General features: G+C 39.0%; 1 protein-coding gene across 1 annotated transcript; it reads left to right on the forward strand.

Annotated features, from left to right (window-relative positions):
* Positions 1 to 4,393: 4,393 nt before the first annotated feature.
* Positions 4,394 to 24,152, forward strand: LOC128204913 (fibropellin-1-like). The gene is made up of 15 exons (XM_052906315.1): positions 4,394 to 4,580; positions 5,103 to 5,371; positions 8,115 to 8,265; positions 8,598 to 8,717; positions 9,924 to 10,076; positions 10,813 to 10,905; positions 11,552 to 11,683; positions 12,540 to 12,689; positions 14,595 to 14,711; positions 17,049 to 17,180; positions 18,015 to 18,164; positions 19,937 to 20,053; positions 22,449 to 22,580; positions 23,435 to 23,587; positions 24,145 to 24,152. Exons 1-15 carry the CDS (start codon positions 4,394 to 4,396, stop codon positions 24,150 to 24,152), a joined length of 2,064 nt encoding a protein of 687 aa, XP_052762275.1.
* The last annotated feature ends 446 nt before the right edge of the window (positions 24,153 to 24,598 follow it).

The raw sequence follows: 24,598 nt of genomic DNA on the forward strand, positions 1-24,598 counted from the left end.
TGCCTCCCTAGATCAATAATTACACTGACAGTTATGGTCAGCTTGATTACTATGGTCACTCTGACTCCTATGGTCATTCGGACATCTCTTGTCATCTGCACTCCAATCTACGAACGGTCACTTTGGTTCCTATGGTCTGCCTTATTCCTGTGGTCGCCTGTACTCCTATGGTTGCCTGGACTCTAATGGTCACCATGACTCGTATGGTTATCCTGAGTTCAACGGTTACCCTAACAACTATAATCTGTCTCACTCCTACGGTCGCCTTTACTCCTATGGTTTCCCGAACTCCAATGGTCACCCTGACTCTTATGGTCACACTTACTCCTATTGTCACCCGGAATCCTATCGTCACCCTGGCTAAAAACATTTCCCTGAATCCAATGGTCACCTGGACTCCTATCGTGACTCTGGCTCAAGTGATTACCCTGACTCAAATGGTCCTCCATACTCCTATGCTCACACTGGCCACTATAATAAATATGTCTCTAATGGTGACCATGACTCCTATGGTCACTCTGATTACTATGGTCATACTGACTACTTTGGTCACCTTGACTCCTATGGTTCCAACCAAATTACTATGGTCACCCTGACTACTATGATCACACGTACTACTATGGTCGCCCAGAACTCTACGGCCAACCTGACTACTATGGTCACCCTGACTACTATGATCACACGTACTACTATGGTCGCCCAGAACTCTACGGCCAACCTGACAACTATGGTCAACCTGACTACTATGAACACTTTGACTAATATGGTCACTATGACTACTATGATCACACGTACTACTATGTTCGCCCTGACCATTAAAAAAGTGACCGTAAAATAATGGGATGGTGGGTGTTTAAAAATTGGTAAATCAGCTTGTTTTTCTGATATTCTCATTTTTATATATCAAAATGGATTATTTTCAGGTAGCAGCTTGTTATGTTTGATATTATCATTTTTATATATCGAAATGGAATAATTTCAGATAACATATGGATCGAAATGGAATAATTTCAGGTAAAAAAGAATTTTTCATGTGTTTGCAATTTTTTAAGAAAATCTTAAAAACACGATCATAATGCCTCTCTGAAATCAAATGGTACTCATTTTTATAACAAACTAGAAATTTCGCTCAGTGAGGTTTTCTATCCTTCACAGGGGTTTATTAAAAGTCTCGAGTAAATTGCCAGTTTATGTTAACACATACAAACTTTAAATGGATGGATAATTTGCCATTTTACTTCACCTCCTTTAGTTATAAGTATTTCATTGGTACGTTAGAATTGTCAGTATTCGATGTAGCACATATTGGAGTTCCCGTGATAGATAAATGTTGAACACAACCAACGGTCAGACAATGCTCAAAACCCTTTAAATAAAACAATATTTTCAAACAGAAGGGGGAATAGATTAAAGTCGCCTACTCCTACTATGCAGGGAACGACAAAAGGGGGGATAATTTATGTCGGCTAATTTTTGCCACCCTTGACATGTAGGGGACGACAAAGGAAGTTTAATTATGATCGGCTCGTACTTGCTACATGCAGTATGTAGGGTACGACTTAAGGCTTCATTCTTGCTATCCTAAGTAGGCAGAAAATGAAAAGGGGTGATAGGGGGAATATGGACGGTTCTCCGTAATATGCAGGGGACGACACAAGCAGGAACAATTATGTTTGGCTCATTGCGCAGGGGAAAACAAAATGGTCTTTATATGGTGTGTTCTTTCTTGCTACCTGTAGTATGCAGTGGACGACACATAAGGTTAAATAGATAGCCTGATTCATGCTACCTGCAGTATGCAGGGCAAAACAAGGGTGGGGATGATTATGGTCGGATCATTCCCTAGATCAATAGTTACACTGACAGTTATGGTCAGCTTGATTACTATTGTCACTCTGACTCCTATGGTCATTCGGACATCTCTTGTCATCTGCACTCCAATCTACGAACGATCACTTTGGTTCCTATGGTCTGCCTTATTCCTGTGGTCGCCTGTACTCCTATGGTTGCCCGGACTCTAATATCCACCATCACTCATATGGTTATCCTGAGTTCAACGGTCACCCTAACTACTATGGTCTGTCTCACTCCTACGGTCGCCTTGACTCCTATGGTTGCCCGAACTCTAATGGTCACCCTGATTCTTATGGTCACACTTACTCCTATTGTCACCCGGACTCCGTTCGTCACCTTGGCTAAAACAATTACCCTGACTCCAATGGTCACCTGGACTCCTATCGTGACTCTGGCTCAAGTGATTACCCTGACTTAAATGGTCCTCCTTACTCCTATGCTCACACTGACTACTATAATAAATCTGTCTCTAATGGTGACCATGACTCCTATGGTCACTCTAATTACTATGGTCATACTGACTACTTTGGTCACCTTGATTACTATGCTCACCCTGACTACTATGGTCACCTTGACTCCTATAGTCACCCTGACTACTATGCTCACTCTGACTACTATGGTCACCTTGACTCCTATGGTCACCCTGACTACTATGCTCACCCTGACTTCTATGGTCACATTGACTCCTATGGGCACCCTGACTACTATGGTCACACCTACTACTTTGGTCACACCTGCTTCTATGATCACCGTGACTACTAGTGTAACCATGACTACTATGGTCACCCTGACTACTATGGTCACCTTGACTCCTATAGTCACCCTGACTACTATGCTCACTCTGACTACTATGGTCACCTTGACTCCTATGGTCACCCTGACTACTATGCTCACCCTGACTTCTATGGTCACATTGACTCCTATGGGCACCCTGACTACTATGCTCACACCTACTCTTTTGGTCCCACCTGCTTCTATGATCACCGTGACTACTAGTGTAACCATGACTACTATGGTCACCCTGACTACTATAGTCACCTTGACAACTATTGTCACCTTGACTCCAATGGGCACCCTGTTTAAAGTGGTCACACCTACTACTATGGTCACACCTTATACTATGGTCACCCTGACTACTTTGGTCACCCTGACTACTTTGGTCATCCTGACTACTATGCTCACCTTGACTCGTATAGTCACCCTGACTACTATGGTCAACCTGACTAATATTGTCACACCTACTACTATGGTCACCCTGACTACTTAGGTCACCCTCACTACTATGGTCACCCTGACTACTATGGTCACATCTACTACTATGGTCGAACCAACTACTACTACTATGGTCATACCTACTACTTTGGTCACATTGAATCTTATGGTCACCCTGAATACTGTGGTCACATATACCACAATAGTCACACCTACTACTTTGGTCACACCTAACACTATGGCCACCGTGACTACAATAGTTATTCTGACTTCTATGGTCACTCTGATTCTAATGGTCAGACTGACTTCTATGATCAAACTCTCTCAAATGGTGACCCTGACTTCTATGGCCACCTTAACTAATATGGTCACCTTGACTCCTATGGTAACCCGGGCTACTATGGTTACTCTTACTACTATGGTCACTCTGACTCCAATAGTCACTCTAACCCCTATGGTCACCCTGACCCCTATGGTCACTCGGACTTATTTGGTCACCCTAACACCTATGGTCACCCGGAATCGTATGGCACCCTGACTCCTATGGTCACTCTTACTAATATGGTCACTCTGACTCCTATGGTCACTCTAACTACTATGGTCACCCTGACACCTTAGGTCCCCCTGACTCCTTTAGTCACCATGACTACTATGGTCACTCAGACACCTATGGTCACTCTAACTTCTACGGTCGCATTTGGCTATAATGAAAACCCTGACTCCTATGGTCACTCTTACTACTATGGTCACTCTAACTACAATGGTCACATTTGGCTATAATTGTCACCCTGACTCCTTTGATCACTTTGACTTCCATTGTCAACTGACCCAAATGGTCACTCTTACGAGGAATTCAGGAGACTACCTTTTGCTAACAGGTACAAAATGTGCTACCAGCCTTTAAGTCTCAGACGGGCAGAACTGTTTTCTCATAATTTAAATTTTAATATTAAACCTTACATTAATGTGTCCTTTATTTGTGTATATAAAGTTAATCGGTACGTTTAACGGTCACCCTGACTGTAATGATCATCCGGACTTCTACGGTCATCCAGACTCCTATGGTCACACTGACGTCTATGGTCACCCTGACTTTAAAGATCACCCGGACTCAAGTGTTACCCTGTGTCTAATGGTAACCATGACTCCTAGCGTAAGTCTGTCTACTGTGGTCACCCTGACTTCTATGTTCAAACCTACTACTATAGTCACCCTGACAAAGATCACACTGGGTCCTATGATAACACCTGCTACAATGGTCGCACAGACCTCTACGGTTAACAAGATTACTATGGTCACCTTGACTACTATGATCACACGTACTACTATGGTCGCCCAGAACTCTACGGCCAACCTGACTACTATGGTCACCCTGACTACTATGATCACTCGTACTACTATGGTCGCCCAGAACTCTACGGTTAACAGACCAGACTACTATGGTGACCCTGACTACTATGATCACCCTGACTACTATGATCACACCTACTACTATGGTCGCCCAGACTACTACGGTTAACCAGACTACTATGGTCACCCTGACTACTATGGTCACCCTGACTACTATGATCACACCTACTACTTTGGTCGCCCAGACTACTACGGCCAACCTGACTACTATGGTCACCCTGACTACTATGATCACACGTACTACTATGGTCGCCCAGACCTCTACGGTTAACCAGACTACTATGGTCACCCTGACTACTATGATCACACGTACTACTATGGTCGCCCTGAACTACGGCCAACCTGTCTACTATGGTCACTCTGACTACTATGAACACCCTGACTCATATGGTCACCATGACTACTATGATCACGTACTACTTCTATGGTCGCCGTGACCATTACAGTCAACATGACTTCTATGATTACCATAACTTATATGATCACCCTCATCACTGTTATCACTCGTAATACTATGGTCGCACTGATCATTACAGACACCCTGACTACTATGCTCACCCTGACTACTATGGTCGCCTTGACCTTTACGGTCAACCTAACAACTATTGTACCTTCTAACACTTTAGTCACCCTCACTGCTAAGGTCACCCTGACTACTATGGTCACACAGACTCCTATAGTCACCCTGACTTCAATGATCAGACCTATTATTATGGTCACCTTGACTCCAATGGTCACCCTGACTTCTTTGGTCACCCTGAATACTATTGTCACCCTGACCCCTATGGTCACCCTGACCCCTATGTTCACTCTGACTCCTTTGGTCACACTTACACCTATGGCCAACCGGAATCGTATGGTCAAACTGACTCCTATGGTCACCCGGACTCCTATGGTCAGTCTAACTACTATGGTCACTCTGACTCCTATGGTCACTCTAACTATTATGGTCACCCTGACACCTAAGGTCACTCTCACTCCTTTGGTCACCATGACTACTATGGTCACTCTGACTCCTATGGTCACTCTACCTTCTAAGGTCACATTTGGCTATAATGGAAACCCTGACTCCCATGGTCACTCTTACTACTATGGTCACTCAAACAACTATGGTCACATTTAGCTATGATTGTCACCCTGACTCCTTTGGTCACTCTGTTTCCCATTGTCAACTGAATCAAATGGTCACTCTTACGAGAAATTCACGAAACTACCTTATGCTAACTGTACGTACAAAATGTGTTACCAAACTGTCTCAGACGAGCAAAACTTTTTTTCTCAATTTTTTTTTTTTTTTTATATTATACCTTACATAAATGTGTCCCTTATATGTGTTTATAAAGTTAATTGTCGTATATCAATGTATTTTAATAAAAATCCAGTTTTTATGACGTCAGCAATCCACATTATGTTGTTGCTGGTCCTAGGACATTATAAGTACCGGCCAGTCAGCCACCGAAAGTGTATACGTTAGCCTCGGTCCATTCAACTTAGGGGGCTGACTGGCCGGTCCTTATAATGCCATATGGCCCGAAGTGGTGTGTTATATTTCTTATATTATACCGAACACTGTTTTTACCATTTAATAATTTTAAAGCGTCTTGATGTGTTTTATTTATCAAATCTAATAATGTTTACTTGCGATAAAAATGTCGTTGTAAAATTTGCAGGCAGCACTCAACTGTTATAATTATGACGTCAGCGGTCCATATTATATTTTTGGCGAGGTCCGGACCGGCCAAAAACATAATATGGACCTCTGACGTCATAAAAACTGGATTTTTATTAAAATACATTGATATACGGACCGGTCAACTTTATCACACAAAGAAGGGATAATTTATGTAAGGTATGATATTAATATATATTTATACAATGGCTATCCAATGAACAATTTTTGTTTTATCATGTTTGTGTCGACAGCTGAAACGACATTGGTTAACTCCACGTTTCAAATCAATATTTTTTCTCCTATAATTACAGCTATATATTTTACCAGCCAACATTTAGTAAGTCACAATTTTTGAATACGACGGATAATTCAAAGATGAGGGTATATTTGGTGAGTTAAATACTTTTTTTCATTTCATTCTGACTAATATTAAATGTTACCGGAGGGGAAGAGAAATACCTACATCTGTTTCTTGTACATTAATGATAATGATACTAAGGAAATATCGCTTTTCAAATTTTAACGCTCAGTTTGCAATTCGTATGACCAAAGATATTGTATGGTATCAGAAAGGAAAATCGAGCGTCTTTCAATATGTGCGGTTGATATATCAAACTCATATTGTAACAGACATCATTTCAATTTCGAGAATGTTTAATTCTAAACTCTCGTTTATGTCTGATTGTACACGTTCATGAACAGTGGCGTAGCTACATATAGGCCTTGTAAGCCTCGGTATACAGCTTTTTTGGAGAATGACAAAATCAAATAACCCGACAAAGCAATAAAAACTAAAACACTCAAGAGTTTGTTTAATTATGGCCAATGCAAGTTCGGTGCTTATTTTAACTATGTGTAAGGTGATTTTATTTTAGTCATTGCATATTTGATAGAGTGTGTGTAATTTGCATATAAAATGGATGCACTTGTGCTTTTGGTTTTTCTCCTGAAATGCTTCTTAATTTCACCATTTTGCTTCTTATTTAGAAAAAAAAATTGGGGAAGAGAGGGGGGCTTATTCCCGAACTCACATAGATCCATCGGGCCTACATGTTTTTAAGGCCTAGGTACGCCTCTGCATGAATATATTATGTGAACGTGAGTGAATGATTATTTGAACGGAATAACGTTTGCAAATGATACAATAACACTCATCCGACTAACACAATCATATTTGCTTAAACAATTTTTAATTAAGTATTATATTCAATATACATAATCAAAGGACTTACTGTGAAAATAATTAAACTGTAGAATAGAGCATTGAATTTTTTAATTATTGTTACCGCCTGTGCCTTGCAAAATGGGTAAAAAAAGAAATTTGTTCAAGTTACAAAATCAGGCAAAAAAAAGCTTATATAATGTCTCCGTGGCCTTGTGGTTAAGGCGTCCGCCTACGGAGCGGGAGGTCGAAGGCTCGAGTCTTAAAAGGGGCTTGTTCTGACATGACCGGTTGCCGGCCCAGCAGCTAGTTAAATCGAGAGGTACCGATTGCCTTCCTGCCAGGCGCCTGGCATTTGGGATAAGGAATCGGGGTAAAGATGTTCACGAATGTAGGTGTCTCATAAGCCCAACGGGCTGGCCCTTAACTAAGAGGGTGACACTATAATAAACAAACACTTTACTTTACTTTATATAATGTCAAAAACACATTTTATATATTTTGCATGCATACTGTATGGTGTTTAAGATTACGCCTTTTTACAGGATTGTGTTATATTTCTGCGTTTGACTAATTTGGAATAAAATATTCTTTTAGGAAAAATGAAGATTTACGCAAAGGAAACAACATTAGGAAGGCAGTAAATTGCACCAAAGAATCACTGTAGTGATACATACACAAAACAATATAAGCATGAAATAAAGTATTAAAAAGCGTAAACTTTGTTTCTATTGTCTTAAATAACAAAATGCGATAACAATATCCGTTAGTTCATAGATATAACCATAACTTCTTTGTTCACAGGTTGCATGCTTGGCCGTGCAGTTGTTGAACGTCCATGGTCTTAATGTCTTTGACCTGGGCTCTTCATCATCTTCATCATCATCATCATCGGAAGGCCGTATCAGAATTAGCCTGTCGGACTTAACGAGAGGCAGCAGCAGCAGCAGCAGCAGTAGTAGTAGTAGCAGCAGCAGCAGCAGCAGTAGTGACAGTAGTAGCGAGGGTGTGCAAAGCACCAGTACCGATCCTCATTGCAGCCTGTGTAGCAGTATTTTAAGTAGTGACGACAGCAGCAGCAGCAGTAGCAGCAAAGGACATGGTATTAATTTAATCTGATTTGAATATTCCGGCTACGTTACGGGCTATATGTGAAAGTTATAAAGCTAAAATCGTTAGTTCAAGTCTTTTTAAAAATATTTAATATAAATAATATTTTATTTAGTATTTTGTATGAATGAGTTCTCTGTAAACAATAAAGTTCACGCCATCCTTTTTATTTTCAAGATGGCGATATTAATGGCGGCGGGACGGGCGAAAATGGCGGTGATGGTGGTGCTGGTGGTGCTGGCGGTGCTGGAGGTGTTGACGGTGGGAACGGCGGCAGTGGCGGACAGCATTCTGGCCGTATGTTTGTTTCATTAAGAATCTTTTACGAATCCTTTAACCAATGATTTGAATTATGGATGCATTCAGACATTTTATTATAATAAGATTGGGCTTTACAACATGACTACAATGTGTTAAAATAAATCAAAAACAATATTACATCGAAACCATTATTATAAACATATTGTTAATACATATGTAACTATATATTATAACAAATTTGTTCAGGGATTTCGCGATTATTAGCATGACTCAGCGATTATCAGTTTTGCGGCCCGGGCCGATTTTCGATTATTATTTTTCGGCCCGTAGAAAGTTCGCCCGTGAATTCAATTTTCGCCTTAAAACCAATGTTGGCGATCTTAAAATAATATCTTGACTAAATAAATAAAAAATTATTGAACTGCTTGAAGATATTTTATTATTAAAATCCTAAAGGGAGGCAAGCGCGAACCAGTTTAGAAAGATATGCTAGTGTTCGATAACCAGTGTGGACCAAGTATCACTACGCCGTGTATTAATCTATAACAAAACAGATAAGCCTGCTGCCGATTTCAGTTGAAACAAAATGATAATATCAAAACCTTTACCAACAATTCGTGTCAAGGCATTTATCGTACGTATAAGCAATACACAAACATTTCCAATCTCTAAGTTTCTTAAAACACCCACTCGATATACGATGTTCTGCTCAGTATACGTCATCTTATGCCACACGGGCTCTATAAATGAAATATTGCTCCGTGTACGTCATTTTTCTGTCACCACCGCTCGATATGTTACAGACTGCCTCGTAAACTTTATCGACTAGCACATCCGCTCAATATATGATATCTTTCTCCGTGTACGTCATCTTTCTGACACCAGCGCTCGATATAGGATTTATTTCTCCGTGTACGTCATCTCTCTCTGCCACCAGCGCTCGATATAGGATATATTTCTCAGTGTACGTCATACAATAATTTGACAAGTGAACGTGTGTCAAGTGTTTTCCTCATGTAGCCTCGTGTTATGTCACTCGTCACGTTCGTCATCAAATGTACATATAAAAACGATAAAAAACTGTGTTTTTTTACGAATGTTCGTTACCTCGAAGTATTTCCCCGAGGTCCCTACGACTTCGACATAACGAGTTTTGACTGTATCTCAGTTTAAACCTGTCTGAACATCGAGACGTATAAACAAAGCTAGGCCACCTTTAATCTATGATTTCCTTACTCAAAGCTGCTCATGTCGGCGGCGACTGTTCCGGGTGCGGAAGCTGCTTCGACCCGCATGCTATCTGTAAGGAGTACGGCTGTTTCAACATCTGTATGTGTGAGCCGGGTTACGCGTTTGTCAAGAACGGAGCCTTTCAATGTGGACAGTGTCTTCCAGGTGAGTAAAAGTGTGGAACTTTGGAAAGTGTTTGTTACATGCATTAATTGAGTGCAAATGTGTTTTTATCGTGATGTTTATTTTTAGAGCGAACACAGTTGGAATTAAAAGATGTCTACCTAAAATTTCGTTGTAATACTCTGACAAAAATAAGTCAATATTGATATCTCAATTATTATATTCCAGCCTTCTGGCCCCAATTTCTCTTAACAGGCTTAAGTCGCTTATTTCAATTAGCCAAGATACATACTGAAAAAGGATTTTGATTAATAAAAAAGTGTTTATTCTGATAATCATACAGATTATTCCTACATAATTCCTAAAAATTCTTGAAGAAGTAAATATAACACATTTTATAGAACAGCAAAAATAGTGAGATTAGCTTAATCCTGTTATAAGGGACTAAAGAAGTTTCGAGAAATTGGGGCCCGATCTTTGGGTACATATAACTCTATACGGATAATACCTGAAAATTCTATACGGGTATTACCGTCCTTTTTATTAATATTCAAACACATGAGTTACTGATTCTGATTAAATTGTGCTTTTATTGTTTAATACAAACTGGTGTGTTTAATTCAGCACGTGCATGTGTATTTCAAAGATTTGGAAACTATGAAATGTCGTTCGAAAATTGCACTGATTTGGATGACCAATACTCCGCTTCGGTATTCATGTTTTTCAACCACTCGTTGATTGTTAAAAAGTGTCCTTATTATTTTTCTTAATCCTATAGAGTGTTCCTGCGAGGATGGTCAGGAGTGCGTAAATGGAGAATGCGTTCCCGAGTGCGTCGGATGTGAAGTGCGCATGCCCGGAGGCGAATGCGGTGAGTACTTGCCGTTAACATAACTGATTTAAAGAGAGTGAAATAGAGAGATTTCTTGAGTAAACACTTATCCGAATGAACGGGTGTAATATATATATGGATAGAGAGTGAATGGTATTGTAAAAACATGCCGTTCGAAGTAATGTTTCTAATGACGAGAGCGTTATCAAATTTACAGGAAGTTGGGTGCGCATGCCCCGAAAGAATACAGAAAGGACTTAAGATGTTTTATGATTACCGCATCAGAGCTGCTTTGATATTTATAGTATTGTTACTATGACATGTTAAAGCCTCTCAAACTTTTTCTGAAAAAAACAATACAACTAGGATGCATCAGTGTTAAATGCAGTACGTATGTGTGTGCGTGCGTACGTGCGTGCAAGCGTGTGCTTGTGTACGTGCGTACAAGCGTGTGCTTGCGTACGTGCGTGCAAGCGTGTGCTTGTGTAATTGCGTGAGTGTGCGTGTGTGTGCGGGTGCGTATGCGTGTGTGCGTGTGTGCGCGTGTGCGCGTGTGTGCGTGTGTGCGTGTGCGTGTGTACGCGTTTTTCACTAATGCAGGTTGCCGGGTTACATTTGTTATAAATGTAGGAGTAGACTACAATTCGAAATCCTTTAGGTTGTAAATCCTGACTTTAAATTTCAGTGGAACTTCTTTACGGAGACGACTGCACGCTGTTCCCTGACGGTTGTTGCCGTGACGATCTCGCATGCATGAGTGGCATATGCGAATGTGTGAACGCGGGTCTCCAAAACGACGAGGATGAAGACAAGTGTTGTGGGTTTCTGTTTATTACTGTTAAAATAGGATAGAGATTTAGCTTGTCAGAATAGATTGCAATGTCCCACCAAAGGGCGGGACTGAGAATTTGATGTAATCGGATGAGGGTCGTTACTTTGGGTATAAATCTCATCGTCATCCCTTCAATGCATCACGTTTAAATTTGATATGGAAGGTTAACTGATATCAACTAAATAAAGTCCGATATCATTTAAAAATATAATATTTTGGTTTATTCTGCATATTCGTATTACCATAGTGTCATAACAAGTTCAATTTGAAAATTCAAGCGGATTTGATTGGGAGAACGGGCGCCCTAATTCCCACTGGCTCGGCCTATGAGTCTAGGGCTTATATTGATATTCATGTTATATTCAACAGTTTATTATTAATAACATTCATTTCGAAATAGTCAATTAGAAGCATGGTGTTATGGATATTCCTGGGCTTATTATAGCCAAGATAAAAGAAATCAATATCCTTTCACACAATGATTTCATTCATTGTATTGGCAAATATGTAAAGGAGTTAAAAACAATCACTTGATCCATGATCATCCATTAAAAGGCCTAAAAGATTTCAATTTGGCGGCCAATACTTACCAACGTCAAATGAACTAAAATGGTGATTGACTTGTATCGTTACGTTAAATCTAAAGTTATAATTGAATATGGCTCCTATCGTTAAAAACTAATCAGATAGCCTTTTGTTTTCGGTAATCACTTATTTTAAATCTAATATGATAATTAAATACGGTGCTTGTTATATTAATCTTTCGATGTATATCATTAAAGAAACACCCTAATCAAAATAACAAGATTGCTTAATATAGTCACACATATGTTTTCCTTAGTGGGTGATGACCTCGGTGAGCCTTGCGATGATAATGATGAAACCGACCTATGCACAATCAAAAACAATCGTACCGTGTGTGTCAGTGACGGGGATGGCAACCCGGTGTGTAGCTGCTCTAAACCATTCTTTGAAGAAAACGGCATCTGTGGTAAGTATTTCATAACCGTTTTTGAAGCAAATACGTATATGGTAGGTAGGTGTGAGCCACGAACAGTACGTGCAAATCACGACATATTTATGCGCACGGTATATCAGTTCCAATCAGTGCAAAAGACAATCTTTATAAAGCATATGTCTGCTTCGAATTTTCAACGAGAAAGATGACATCTAATATAGTTCTGCTTCGGGAATAAAGTTTGAATAGACGATACCTGCTGGTCGTTCTGCTCGAGTGCCTACGAGAAAATAGACTGCAACTCCGGCAAAATCTTCTTCGAGGTGAGCACGACAATGGATGGCTTCCATTGGTATCTTCTCCGAGGCCAACGTTCAAACAGTTATTATCTGCTGCAAATGTTCGGTGTTAAACGTTGAAATAATCGGCATCTGCTTACATATCGGCTCGGTGTCTTACGTTGAAATATGTGATGTCTGCTGTAAGATCGACTCGTAGTCTTACCTTGAACGATCAAAAAAAAAATAAGGCCCAAAGTCAGCGTTGAAATATTTCTACATCAGCATTAAGATCGGTTCCGTGTCATAGTTTGAACCATACGGCATCTGCTGTAAGATCTTATCCAAAACCTTCGATAAGATATACGGCACCTGCTGAAATATCGGTTCTAGATCTTACTTTTAAATATGTGACATCTACTGAAAAATCGGTTCTGAGTCTTACGTTAATGTATGCGATATCTGCCTTTAGATCGGGTCCGAGGCCTACATTGAAATATGTGGCATCTGCTGTTAGATCGGCTCCGTGTAAAACGTTGAAATATGCGTCATCTAGTGTAATATCAGCCTCGAGTCTTACTTTGAAATATACGGTATCTAACACAGTTCAGCTCCGGGGATAACGTTTAGATATACGGCACCTTCTGCTTGAAACATATACATATGCTGTAATGTCCGTTCGGAGTCCAATGTTAATATAAACGGTATAAACTGCGAGATCTGGTTCGAGACCTACTTAAAACTATGCCCTATCTGCTGTTAGATCGGGTCCGAGTCCTACGTTCGAAGATGCGCATCTGCTGATAGATCGGGTCCGAGTCCTACGTTCGAAGATGCGCATCTGCTGTTAGATCGGGTCCAAGTCTTACGTTGAAATGAATTGCGCTTGCTGTTATGATCAGCTTCGTAGCCTACATGAAAAAACGGCATCTACTGAGTTCGGCTCCGATGCCAACGTTGAAACATGAGGCATAAGCTGTATGTTTTTTTGGCTTCACATCCTGAGTTGAAATGTTCGGCATTTACTTTAACATCGGCTCCCAGGACAACTTGCATTTAATTTGCATTTACTGATATATGCTCCGAGTTCTACGTTGGAAAATACGGCATCTGCATAAGGATCGGCACCAAAACATAGATTGAAGTGTGATGCAAATGCTATAGATCGGCTCTGAATCCTTCGTTGAAACATATTGAATAAACTTAAGATCCGTCCCGAAGCCATTTTAGTAATATGCAGAATATCCTGTTATAATATCTGCACCATGTAAATAGACAAAATCAGCTGAAAGTTCTGCTCCGCGGCCTTCGTTTAAATTATAAGGTATTCTCTGTGAGTTCTCCTCCGGTATCATCTTAAAAGTGTTAACTTTTAATAAAGACTTGCTAAAAATAGATACAAAAATACATAGCTACAGATAATAACCGAAACCTCTTCCGTCTCTTATATCAATATTCAAATACCAAACACATCAATTGCCGAATGTGATTAGGTCGTCTTGTATTTGTTTTGTACTAGCTGGTTGGTTAAATTATGTCGTATCTGAAAGGTTTTGGAACAATGAAATGTCTTTCGAGATTTACTCATACTTGACCAAAATTTGACTTCTATATTCATTTTTTCTGAACAACTCTGTGATTAATATTCTTTATCCTTCAGAGTGTTCATGTGACGATGGAGATAGTTGCCCTTGCGCCAATGGTCAGGAGTGTATAAATGGAGAATGCGTTCCCGAGTGCGTCGGATGTGAAGTGCGCATGCCCGGAGGCGAATGCGGTAAGTCAAACCCGTAAACATACTGATTTGAAAAGAGTCTATAAATATAGAGTTTTTTCTTGAGGTAACACTTATCCGAATGGACGGGTGAAATAAACGCGTGTTTGAAATAAGATGGTGAAAAGTACGTGGTGAAGGATTGACGACTGTGAATGAATTTTTCAATAAAAAGTTCCATCTGAAATGCACTTGATGTTGGGTGCGCTGTCCAAGTGAAGGATATTGTAATCATAACCATAAGCGTGCAAAACGAAAAGTAATTTCTTAGATGTCATTAAATGAAGTGTATCGCCTGAATATGGCAAGTTATTTCCAATTTCGAAATCACTAATTAAATTCTTTGTTAGGTAGTAAGTAATCTAATTAAATTATTTAAGTAACTCACAGATTAGTTTGGTAAAACTAATGAATCAATTACAAGGTTGTAAGTTATCAGATGATAAGCATGACGGTAACATGTTAAGCTAGAGTTTAGCTTTCTTATAACTATGAAGATGTACAAAGTTGTACAAAGATAAACAAAGATAGTGGTCAAGAAAGACCAGGTTTCTTAAAAGTGATTGGAGATGATATGTTCAAGATATTGAATTTCAACAAAATTGTTGGACTCCTGTGAAGTCACTTGTAAAACTGATTATTAGGATGTGAGTTATTTAATAAATTAATTGAATCACTTACGTATTAGTTTTCTTAAAATAATGGAATAATTATGAAATTAAAAGTTGTCAAATAATAAACATACCGAATCTTCAATCTGGGCCTAAATAACTGTGTTAGATATCTGCTGATAAGCAGGACAGAACGGAATTAATGCACATGTTGAATGAAAGGGTGTTTTAGTGTGGTAAAGGTAACATATAAGCTTTGTAAAATATTGCATAAAAAGAAAATGTGTTCTGAATATTAAGATCAAAACGCTGTTCATGAAAAAAAAAACGTTCACAGAAAACTTAGGTCAAACATTCATTAAATCAAACATACGAACACTTACGCGCAGATACAGTTATTAATTATAAATGGGGCCACTTTCACTTTCACTTGCCTTGCCTAACCCAACTCTGTTTTCACATCCCAAATCATCTCTCTTATACTAATTTGTTGTCTACATATGACAGCTTTACAACCACAGGAATACAGCCGTTTTTGTAATTAACATGACCATTTTGTACATTTGTACCAGGTCGGCTGTCAACCATCTCCATATTCAAATGACAATCAAATATGCCCTACATTACTAAACATACAGTATGTAGACACATATACATTTAATTAAATCTTAATTATATCTTAAATATAACTTTGATTAAAGTATTACGGTATTACGTCACAACTGCAGGGCCACCTGCCATCTCAAAACACGGCCCGTTTCTCCGACTATCCCCCCGAATCTGAGGGGGGGGGGCGTGGTCACAATTGACTGGTGCATAAACGATATCTATGAAATTGAGCGTTAGCAGATGTTTGAGTTTTTGTCATTTATTTTGTGGTTTTTTTATGTAATTGATACACTTGAATAATATGCACCAACACAGAAAGTATTGTAATGCATCGAATTCTATCGCAGATACATATGATGCATAATTTATGGGGTTTTCATTTAAATTATTTTTTATAATGTTTTGCAACAGTATTGGATGCGTTTGATTATCATAGTCGAAACCCGTTGGTTCGAATTTGCTTAGCTCGATTATCTCGTTGACTCGAAGTGTATGTAAAGGATTTATTTCTTTTAACACAATGTAAGCATATCCGCTTGGCTCGAATTTTCCGAGGCTTGAGGTATTTTGGCCGGTCCATAGGAGTTTGAGCCAACGGGGTTCGACTGTAGTTAGTTTTATCTTCACCAAATTTCATTGAAAAGTCAAAAATAATTGCCATTTGCCTCAAAAGAGGAACGATGTATGTTAGATTATTTTACGAATTTGGCGACGATATTTCTTCGACACATTTATATATATATCAAAAGCGCTTTGGGTAACTTATCATTTTAATTCAGAAACGACTTCAATAATCAGTTTTCATTAAAACATTCAACGATTACTTTCGTTTATACATGTGCGTGTGTGTGTGAGTGTGTGTGTGTGTGTGTGTGTGTGTGTGTGTGTGTGTGTGCGTGTGCGTGTGCGTGTGCGTGTGCGTGTGCGTGTGCGTGTGCGTGTTTGTGTTTGTGTGTGTGGAGGGGTGTGGGTGGGTGCGTACGTGCGTGCGTGCGTGCGTGCGCGCGTGTGTGTGTGTTAAAAACTAGAGCAGGTGTCAGGGTAACATTTGTAATGAATGAAGGTTTTAACAACATATTCGAAGTTTTTTAGGCTGTAAACTTTTACATTATCGTTTCAGTGGAACTTCTTTACGGGGACAACTGCACGCTTTTCCCTAACGACTGTTGCCGTGACGATCTCGCATGCATCAATGGCACATGCGAATGTGTGAACGCGGGTCTCCAAAACGACGAGGATGAAGACAAGTGTTGTGGGTTTTTGTTAATTAATGTTGAAAAAAATGAGATATAGCTTGTAAGAATAAGATTGCAAGTACAACCAATGTCCGACCAAAGGGCAAGATCCAGAATTTGATGTCATCGGGTGAGGGTCGTTTCTTTGGGTACAAATCCTATCCTCATTCCCTCAATGCATAACGTTTTAATTTGATATGGGAGGTTTACCGATACCAACTCAAAAAAAGTCCGATATCATTTTAAAATATAATTTTGGTATATTTAATACCATAGTGTCATAATAACAAGTTCATTTTGAAAATTAAAGCGGAGTTGATTGGGAGGCCAATGGGCTTTAGAGTCTTGGGTTTATATTGGTATTCATGTTATGTTCAACAGTGTATTATAAATAACATTCGTTTCGAAATAGTCACTTAGAAGCGTGATGTTTGGGATACTCCTGAGCTTATTATAGCCAAGATAAATAAATTAATATCCTTTCACACAATGATTTCATCATTGTATTGGCCAATAAGTAAAGGAGTTTAATATCATCACATGGTCCATGCTCATCCAAAGAAAGGCCTAAAAGATTTCAATTTGGTGGCCAATACTTACCAACGTCAAATGAACAAAATTGGTGATTGACTTGTATCGTTACGTTAAATCTAAAGTTATAATTGAATATGGCTCCTATCGTTAAAAACACATCAGATAGCCTTTTGTTTTCGGTAATCACTTATTTTAAATTTTATATGAGAAATTAATACGGTTCTTGTTATATTAATCTTTCGATGTATATCATTAAAGAAATACCCTTATCAAAATAACAAGATATCTTAATATAGTCACACATATGTTTTCCTTAGTGGGTGATGACCTCGGTGAGCCTTGCGATGATAATGATGAAACCGACCTATGCACAATCAAAAACAATCGTACCGTGTGTGTCAGTGACGGGGATGGCAACCCGGTGTGTAGCTGCTCTGACCCATTCTTTGAAGAAAACGGCATCTGTGGTAAGTATTTCATAACCGTTTTTGAAGCAAATACGTATATGGTAGGTAGGTAGGTGTGAGCTACGAACAGTACGTGCAAATCACGACATATTTCATGCGCACGGTATATCAGTTCCAATCAGTGCAAAAAAACAACCTTTATAAAGCGTATGTCTGCTTCGAATTTTCAACGAGAAAGATGACATCTAATGTAGTTCTGCTCCGGGAATAAAGTTTGAATAGACGATACCTGCTGGTTGTTCTGCTCGAGTGCCTACGTGAAAATAGACTGCAACTTCGGCAAAATCTTCTTCGACGTGAACACGATAATGGATGGCTTCCATTGGTATCTGCTCCGATGCCAACGTTCAAACAGTAATTATCTGCTGTAAATGTTCGTTTTTAAACGTTGAAATAATCGGCATCTGCTTACATATCGGCTCGGAGTCTTACGTTGAAATATGTGATGTCTGCTGTAAGATCGACTCGTAGTCGTACCTTGAACGATCCGACATATGTGTTAAATAAGGCCCAAGGTCAGCGTTGAAATATTTCTACATCTGCATTTAGATCGGTTCCGTGTCATAGTTTGAACCATACGGCATCTGCTGTAAGATCTTATCCGAAACCTTCCCTAAGATATACGGCACCTGCTGAAATATCGGTTCTAAGTCTTACTTTTAAATATGTGACATCTACTGAAAAATCGGTTTGTGAGTCTTACGTAAAAATATGCGAAATCTGCCTTTAGATCGGGTCCGAGGCCTACATTGAAATAAGTGGCATCTGCTGTTAGATCTGCTCCTTGTAAAATGTTGAATTATACGGTATCTAACACAGTTCTGCTCCGGGGATAACGTTTAGATATACGGCACCTACTGCTTTAAACATACGTCATATGCTGTAATATCCGTTCGGAGTCCAATGTTAATATGAACGGTATAAACTGCGAGATCTGGTTCGAGACCTACTTAAAAAAATGCCACATCTGCTGATAGATCGGGTCCAAGTCTTACGTTGAAATGAACTGTGCCTGCTGTTATGATCAGCTTCGTAGCCTACATGAAAAAAACGGCATCTCCGATGCCAACGTTGAAACATTAGGCATAAGCTGTATGCTTTTTTGACTTCACATCCTGCGTTGAAATATTTGGCATTTACTTTAACATCGGCTCCCAGGACAACTTGCATTTAATTTGCATTCACTGATATATGCTCCGAGTTTTACGTTGGAAAATACGGCATCTGCATAAGGATCGGCACCAAAACATAGATTGAAGTGTGATGCAAATGCTGTAGATCGGCTCTGAATCCTTCGTTGAAACATATTGAATAAAGATCTGTCCCAAAGCCATTTTAGTAATATGCAGAATATCCTGTTATAATATATGTACCATGTAAATAGACAAAATCAGCTGAAAGTTCTGATCGCGGCCTTCGTTTAAATTTTAAGGCATTTTCTGTGAGTTCTCCTCCGACACCATCTTATAAGTGTTAGCTTTTAATAAAGACTTCCTGAAAAAAGATACATAAATACATAGCTACAGATACTAACCGAAACCTCTACCGTCTCTTATATCAATATTCAAATACCAAACACATCAATTGCCGAATGTGATTAAGTCGTGATGTATTTGTTTTGTACTAGCTGGTTGGTTAAATTATGTTGTATCTGAAAGGTTTAGGAACAATGAAATGTCTTTCGAGATTTACTCATACTTGGATGACCAAAATTTTACTTCTATATTCATTTTTTCTCAACAACTCTGTGATTAATATTCTTTATCCTTCAGAGTGTTCATGTGACGATGGAGATAGTTGCCCTTGCGGCAATGGTCAGGAGTGTATAAATGGAGAATGCGTTCCCGAGTGCGTCGGATGTGAAGTGCGCATGCCCGGAGGCGAATGTGGTAAGTTAAACCCGTCAACATACTGATTTTAAATGAGTCTATAAATAAAGAATTCTTGAGGTTACACTTCTCCGATATATTTTTAAATAAAAAGTGCCATCTGAAATGAACTTGATGTTGGGTGCGCTGTCCAAGTGAATGATATTGTGAATATAACCATTGACATACCTTTGAAGTACTGTTTTAATACGAGGGCGTGCTCGAAAACACCGGAGGTTGGGTACGCTTTCCCCGGAAAGGATATTTGAAATTCATGTCGACTGCTTTGCTTTGGTTGAGTGTATATATGGCGGGGCGTTCAGAAAGTAAGCGGATTTCGGATGCGCTTGCGATTGGTGATTTAAGTAAATACCGTTTTCTTGCAACTAGCATTTCATGGCAACTACTTACCGTTGTTGGAGTGCATATATGTCGAGTGCGTCCTAAAACGTGAAGTGAGAGGTGCGCATGGCTGGGAGGTTTGTGTTGTATGCACGTGCCGTCTTCTTGTGGGTGCTGAAGACAATGAATGTGTGAATTTTCAAAATACATACAATGTGGAATGTGCGTTCACTGATATATGAAATAAATTGACTTGTATGTAAATTACATATTTCTATGAGCTGTTTGTAGATATCCCTAAAACGTTCGTATATTGAATGTTTGGGTTAGTTTAGGGTTCAATTCGTCTGTTTCCATGCTCTTGGCAAATGATATTTTCGATTTAATACTGTGATTATTATATCACACGACTGCTTATGAATGTACATATTAATGCACCAGTCAATTGTAACCATGCCTCCCCCCAATCCGGGTAATAGCGTGGACTTCCGGTCCAGCAAACCCCGGGTCAAATCTCCGCCCTGCGGGGACGAACTTCTTGTCTATTCCCCGCCAAATGCCCCCGCAGCCCAGGGATCATAGGTAAGGCAACTTCCCCGCTATATTTTGAGCGAAGACGAAACCACCGCATTCACCCGGCACTGCGGGGCCACCTGAAATGTAAAAACAAGGCCCATTTCCCCGGATATTTCCGGTATACCCCCGGACCTCGTGGTGTGGTTATAATAGACTGATGCATAAACGATATCTATGGAATTGAGCGTTAGCAGATGTTTGAGTTTTTACATTTATTCTGTGTTTTTATGTAATTGATGCACTTAAATAATAAAACGCCAGCACAGAAAGTATTAAATTGCATCGAACTCTTCGCAGATACTTATGATGCATAGTTTATGGGGTTTTCTTTTCAATTATTTTTAATAATGTTTTGCAACAGTATTGGATGTGTTTAATTATTACAGTCGAAACCCGTTGGTTCGAATTTGCTTTGCTCGATTATCTCGTTGACTCGAAGTGTATGTAAAGAACTTATTTCTTTTAACACAATGTAAGCGTATACGCTTGACTCGAATTTTCCGAGGCTTGAGGTATTTTTGCCGGTCCATAGGAGTTTGAGCCAACGGGGTTCGATTGTTGTTAGTTTTATCTTCACCAAATTTCAATGAAAATTTAAAAATGATTGCCAATTGCCTCGAAAGAGAGACAATGTATGTTAGATCATTTTACGAATTTGGCAACGATAATTCTTCAACGCATTTCTTATATATATGCAAAGCGATTTGGTAAACTTATCAATTGAATTTCAGAAACGAATTCAATTATCAGTTTCCATTAAAAAGTTAAGCGATTACTTTTCAATTATACATGTGCGTGAACATATGTTAGATTTTTGCATATTTATCATTATCATCAGTCGCTACATAAGCATAATAATATATGTAATGAAACAGGCATGTCATAAAAACTAAATATGAAACCCCCAAACATATAAGGAAATGTGTTCTTAAATCCATAATATGGTACTTTCCAAGAGAACGTATATTTACATATATCTTTGATGGGACGAAAATAAAACGGGAGCGGTATTCATAAAACATCTTAGACATTTCTGAATTTATGTTAATTTCCTAGAATGTTCGTAGTCAATTTAAAATGAGAAATAAGTTGGTTTCAAGACTTTATTATGCATTTTGAATCAGACCAATAGAAAATAATTATTTCAGGAACATATTAATGATTCGAATTCAAGTGAAATAGCATACCTTATTAAGGGAATGACTCTGTTTTCCCCCGAAGCAAACTTGAAATAAAGAAAGGACAGTTTTTAGTATAAATTGTAACTATGACACTTAAACGCCCGCCAACAATTTTTTCCTTGACAATGCAGTGCGTGTGTGTTTGCGTGCATGTGTGCGTGCGTGCGTGCGTGCGTGCGTGCGTGCGTGCGCGCGCGTGCGTGTGTGTGGGTGCGTTTTACACGAATGGAGGTTATCGGGTTACATCTGTAATAAATGTAGGAGTAGACTACAACTCGAAATCCTTTAGGTTGTTCACTCTAACATTATAATTTCAGTGGAACTCGGTCACGGAGACGACTGCACGCTGTTCCCTGACGGTTGTTGCCGTGACGATCTCGCATGCATGAGTGACAAATGCGAATGTGTGAACGTGGGTCTCCAAAACGACGAGGATGAAGACAAGTGTTGTGGGTTTTTCTTTATTACTGTTAAAATAGGATAGAGGTTTAGCTTGTCAGAATAGATTGTCCCACCAAAGGGCGGGATCGAGAATTTGATGTTATCGGATGAGGGTCATTACTTTGGGTTCTTTGGGTACAAATCTTATCGTCACCCCCTCAATGCATACCGTTTAAATTTGATATGGAAGGTTTACTGATATAAAATCAAAAAAGACTGATATCATTTTAAAATACAATATTTTGGTGTATTCTTCTTATTTTTAATACCATAGTGTCATAACAATATTTAGAATTTAGTGCAGAGTTGGTTGATTCCCACGGGCTCGGCCAATGGGTTTTAGAGCCTAGGGTTTATATCGGTATTCATATTATATTCAAAAGTGTTTATTTATCAATAACATTTTTTTCGAAATAGGCAATTAAAAGCGTGACCTTTTGGATACTCTTCCACCCATTATAGATAAGATGAAACTAATAAATATCCTTATATAAAATGATTCATGCATTGCATAGACCATTAAGTAAAAGAGTTAAATACAATCGCTTTGGTCCATGCTCATCTATAGACAGACCTAAACACTGTTAATGAGGTGGCCAAGTCTTGCCAATGTCAAATAAACACATGGGTATTTACTTGTATCGTTACATTAAATCTTATGTTCTTATTAAATATGGCTCCTGTCGTTAGAAAAACATTCGTCAGATAGCCTTTTGTTCTTGGTAATCACTTACTTTTAAATTGAAGATGAGAGTTGAATACATTCGTTGTTCTTTTAATACCTGCGATGTACATCATTAAAGAAATACCCTTAACAAAGTAACAAGATTGCTTAAGATAATCACACATATGTATTCCTTAGTGGGTGATGACCTCGGTGAGCCATGCGACGATGACAATGATGAACCCGACCTATGCACACTCAAAAACAATCGTACCGAGTGTGTCAGTGACGGGGATGGCAACCCGGTGTGTAGCTGCTCCCAACCATACACTCTAAAAGACGGCATCTGTGGTAAGTATTTCATAACCGTCTTTGAAGCAAATACGTATATGGTAGGTATGAGTTACGAACAGTACGTATACCTGACGGCATATGTTTAGCGCACGCTGTATCAGTTCCAATCAATGCATCAAAACAACCTGTGTAAAGCGTATGTCTGCTTCAAAAATTCTACCTTGAAATATACGGCTTCTGCTGTAAGTTCGGCTTAGGGGCCTGCATGGAAATAGACGGCATATATACATATCGAGTCCGAGGCCACGTTAAAACATGCGGCATCTTCTTTACGATCGGCTTCGCTTCGTTTGTTTAAATATTCGGCATCTGCCTTTTAATCGGCTCTAATGACCATTTGCAAATATACGGCATCTACTTATATCGGTTCTGTGTTATCTGTTGAAATATGAGGCACCTGCATTAAGATTACCTACGAGCCCTAGTTTGAAATATTAGGCCTTCATGGTTTAAGAAAGACGCTGAGTCCTTCGTTAAATCATTCGGTCTTAACTGAAGATCTGCTCACAGGCCAACTTAGTAATATCAGGACTATTATGTATGATCCACACTAGAGAAATAGACGAAATAACCTAGAAGTTCTGCTCCGAGGCATTCGTGTAAATATAAGGCATCTTCTGCGAGCTCTCCACGGAGACCATCTAAAAAGTGTTTGCTTGCCCCAAAGCGTTCTTGAAATTTTAAGGCATTTAATTAAGGTATGTTTGCTACTATATTACGGCATCTAATGTGTGTTTTTCTGCTCCGTGGAGCTTCTGAAAAGATAAGGCATCTAAGTAGAGTTTCTCGCTCCGAGGACTAGCTGGAAGTTATTGCATCCTAAAAGTATGTAGCTGCTGAAATATAACATGTAATCTTGTATGCCTTTATCAAAACATTCTTAGGAATAGGAAGCTACTAAGTAGTGTGTTTCTATTTCGAGTCCTTAATTAAAAATAAACAGCAAGTTCTCTTAGTTCCCCCGGAAATATACATATTACAGTCTTTAACAGAAATTTGAGTGGAAAT

This window comes from Mya arenaria, chromosome 10, assembly GCF_026914265.1.
Source record: "Mya arenaria isolate MELC-2E11 chromosome 10, ASM2691426v1".
In the NCBI taxonomy this organism is placed as follows: Eukaryota; Metazoa; Mollusca; class Bivalvia; order Myida; family Myidae; genus Mya; species Mya arenaria.

Coding starts and splice junctions, on each gene's coding strand:
- LOC128204913 (XM_052906315.1), top strand. CDS start 4,394: ATGGTCGCCCAGAACTCTACGGCCAACCTGACTACTATGGTCACCCTG. Junction 10,906..11,551: donor CATGCCCGGAGGCGAATGCG/GTGAGTACTTGC, acceptor TTTAAATTTCAG/TGGAACTTCTTTACGGAGAC. Junction 20,054..22,448: donor CATGCCCGGAGGCGAATGTG/GTAAGTTAAACC, acceptor TTATAATTTCAG/TGGAACTCGGTCACGGAGAC.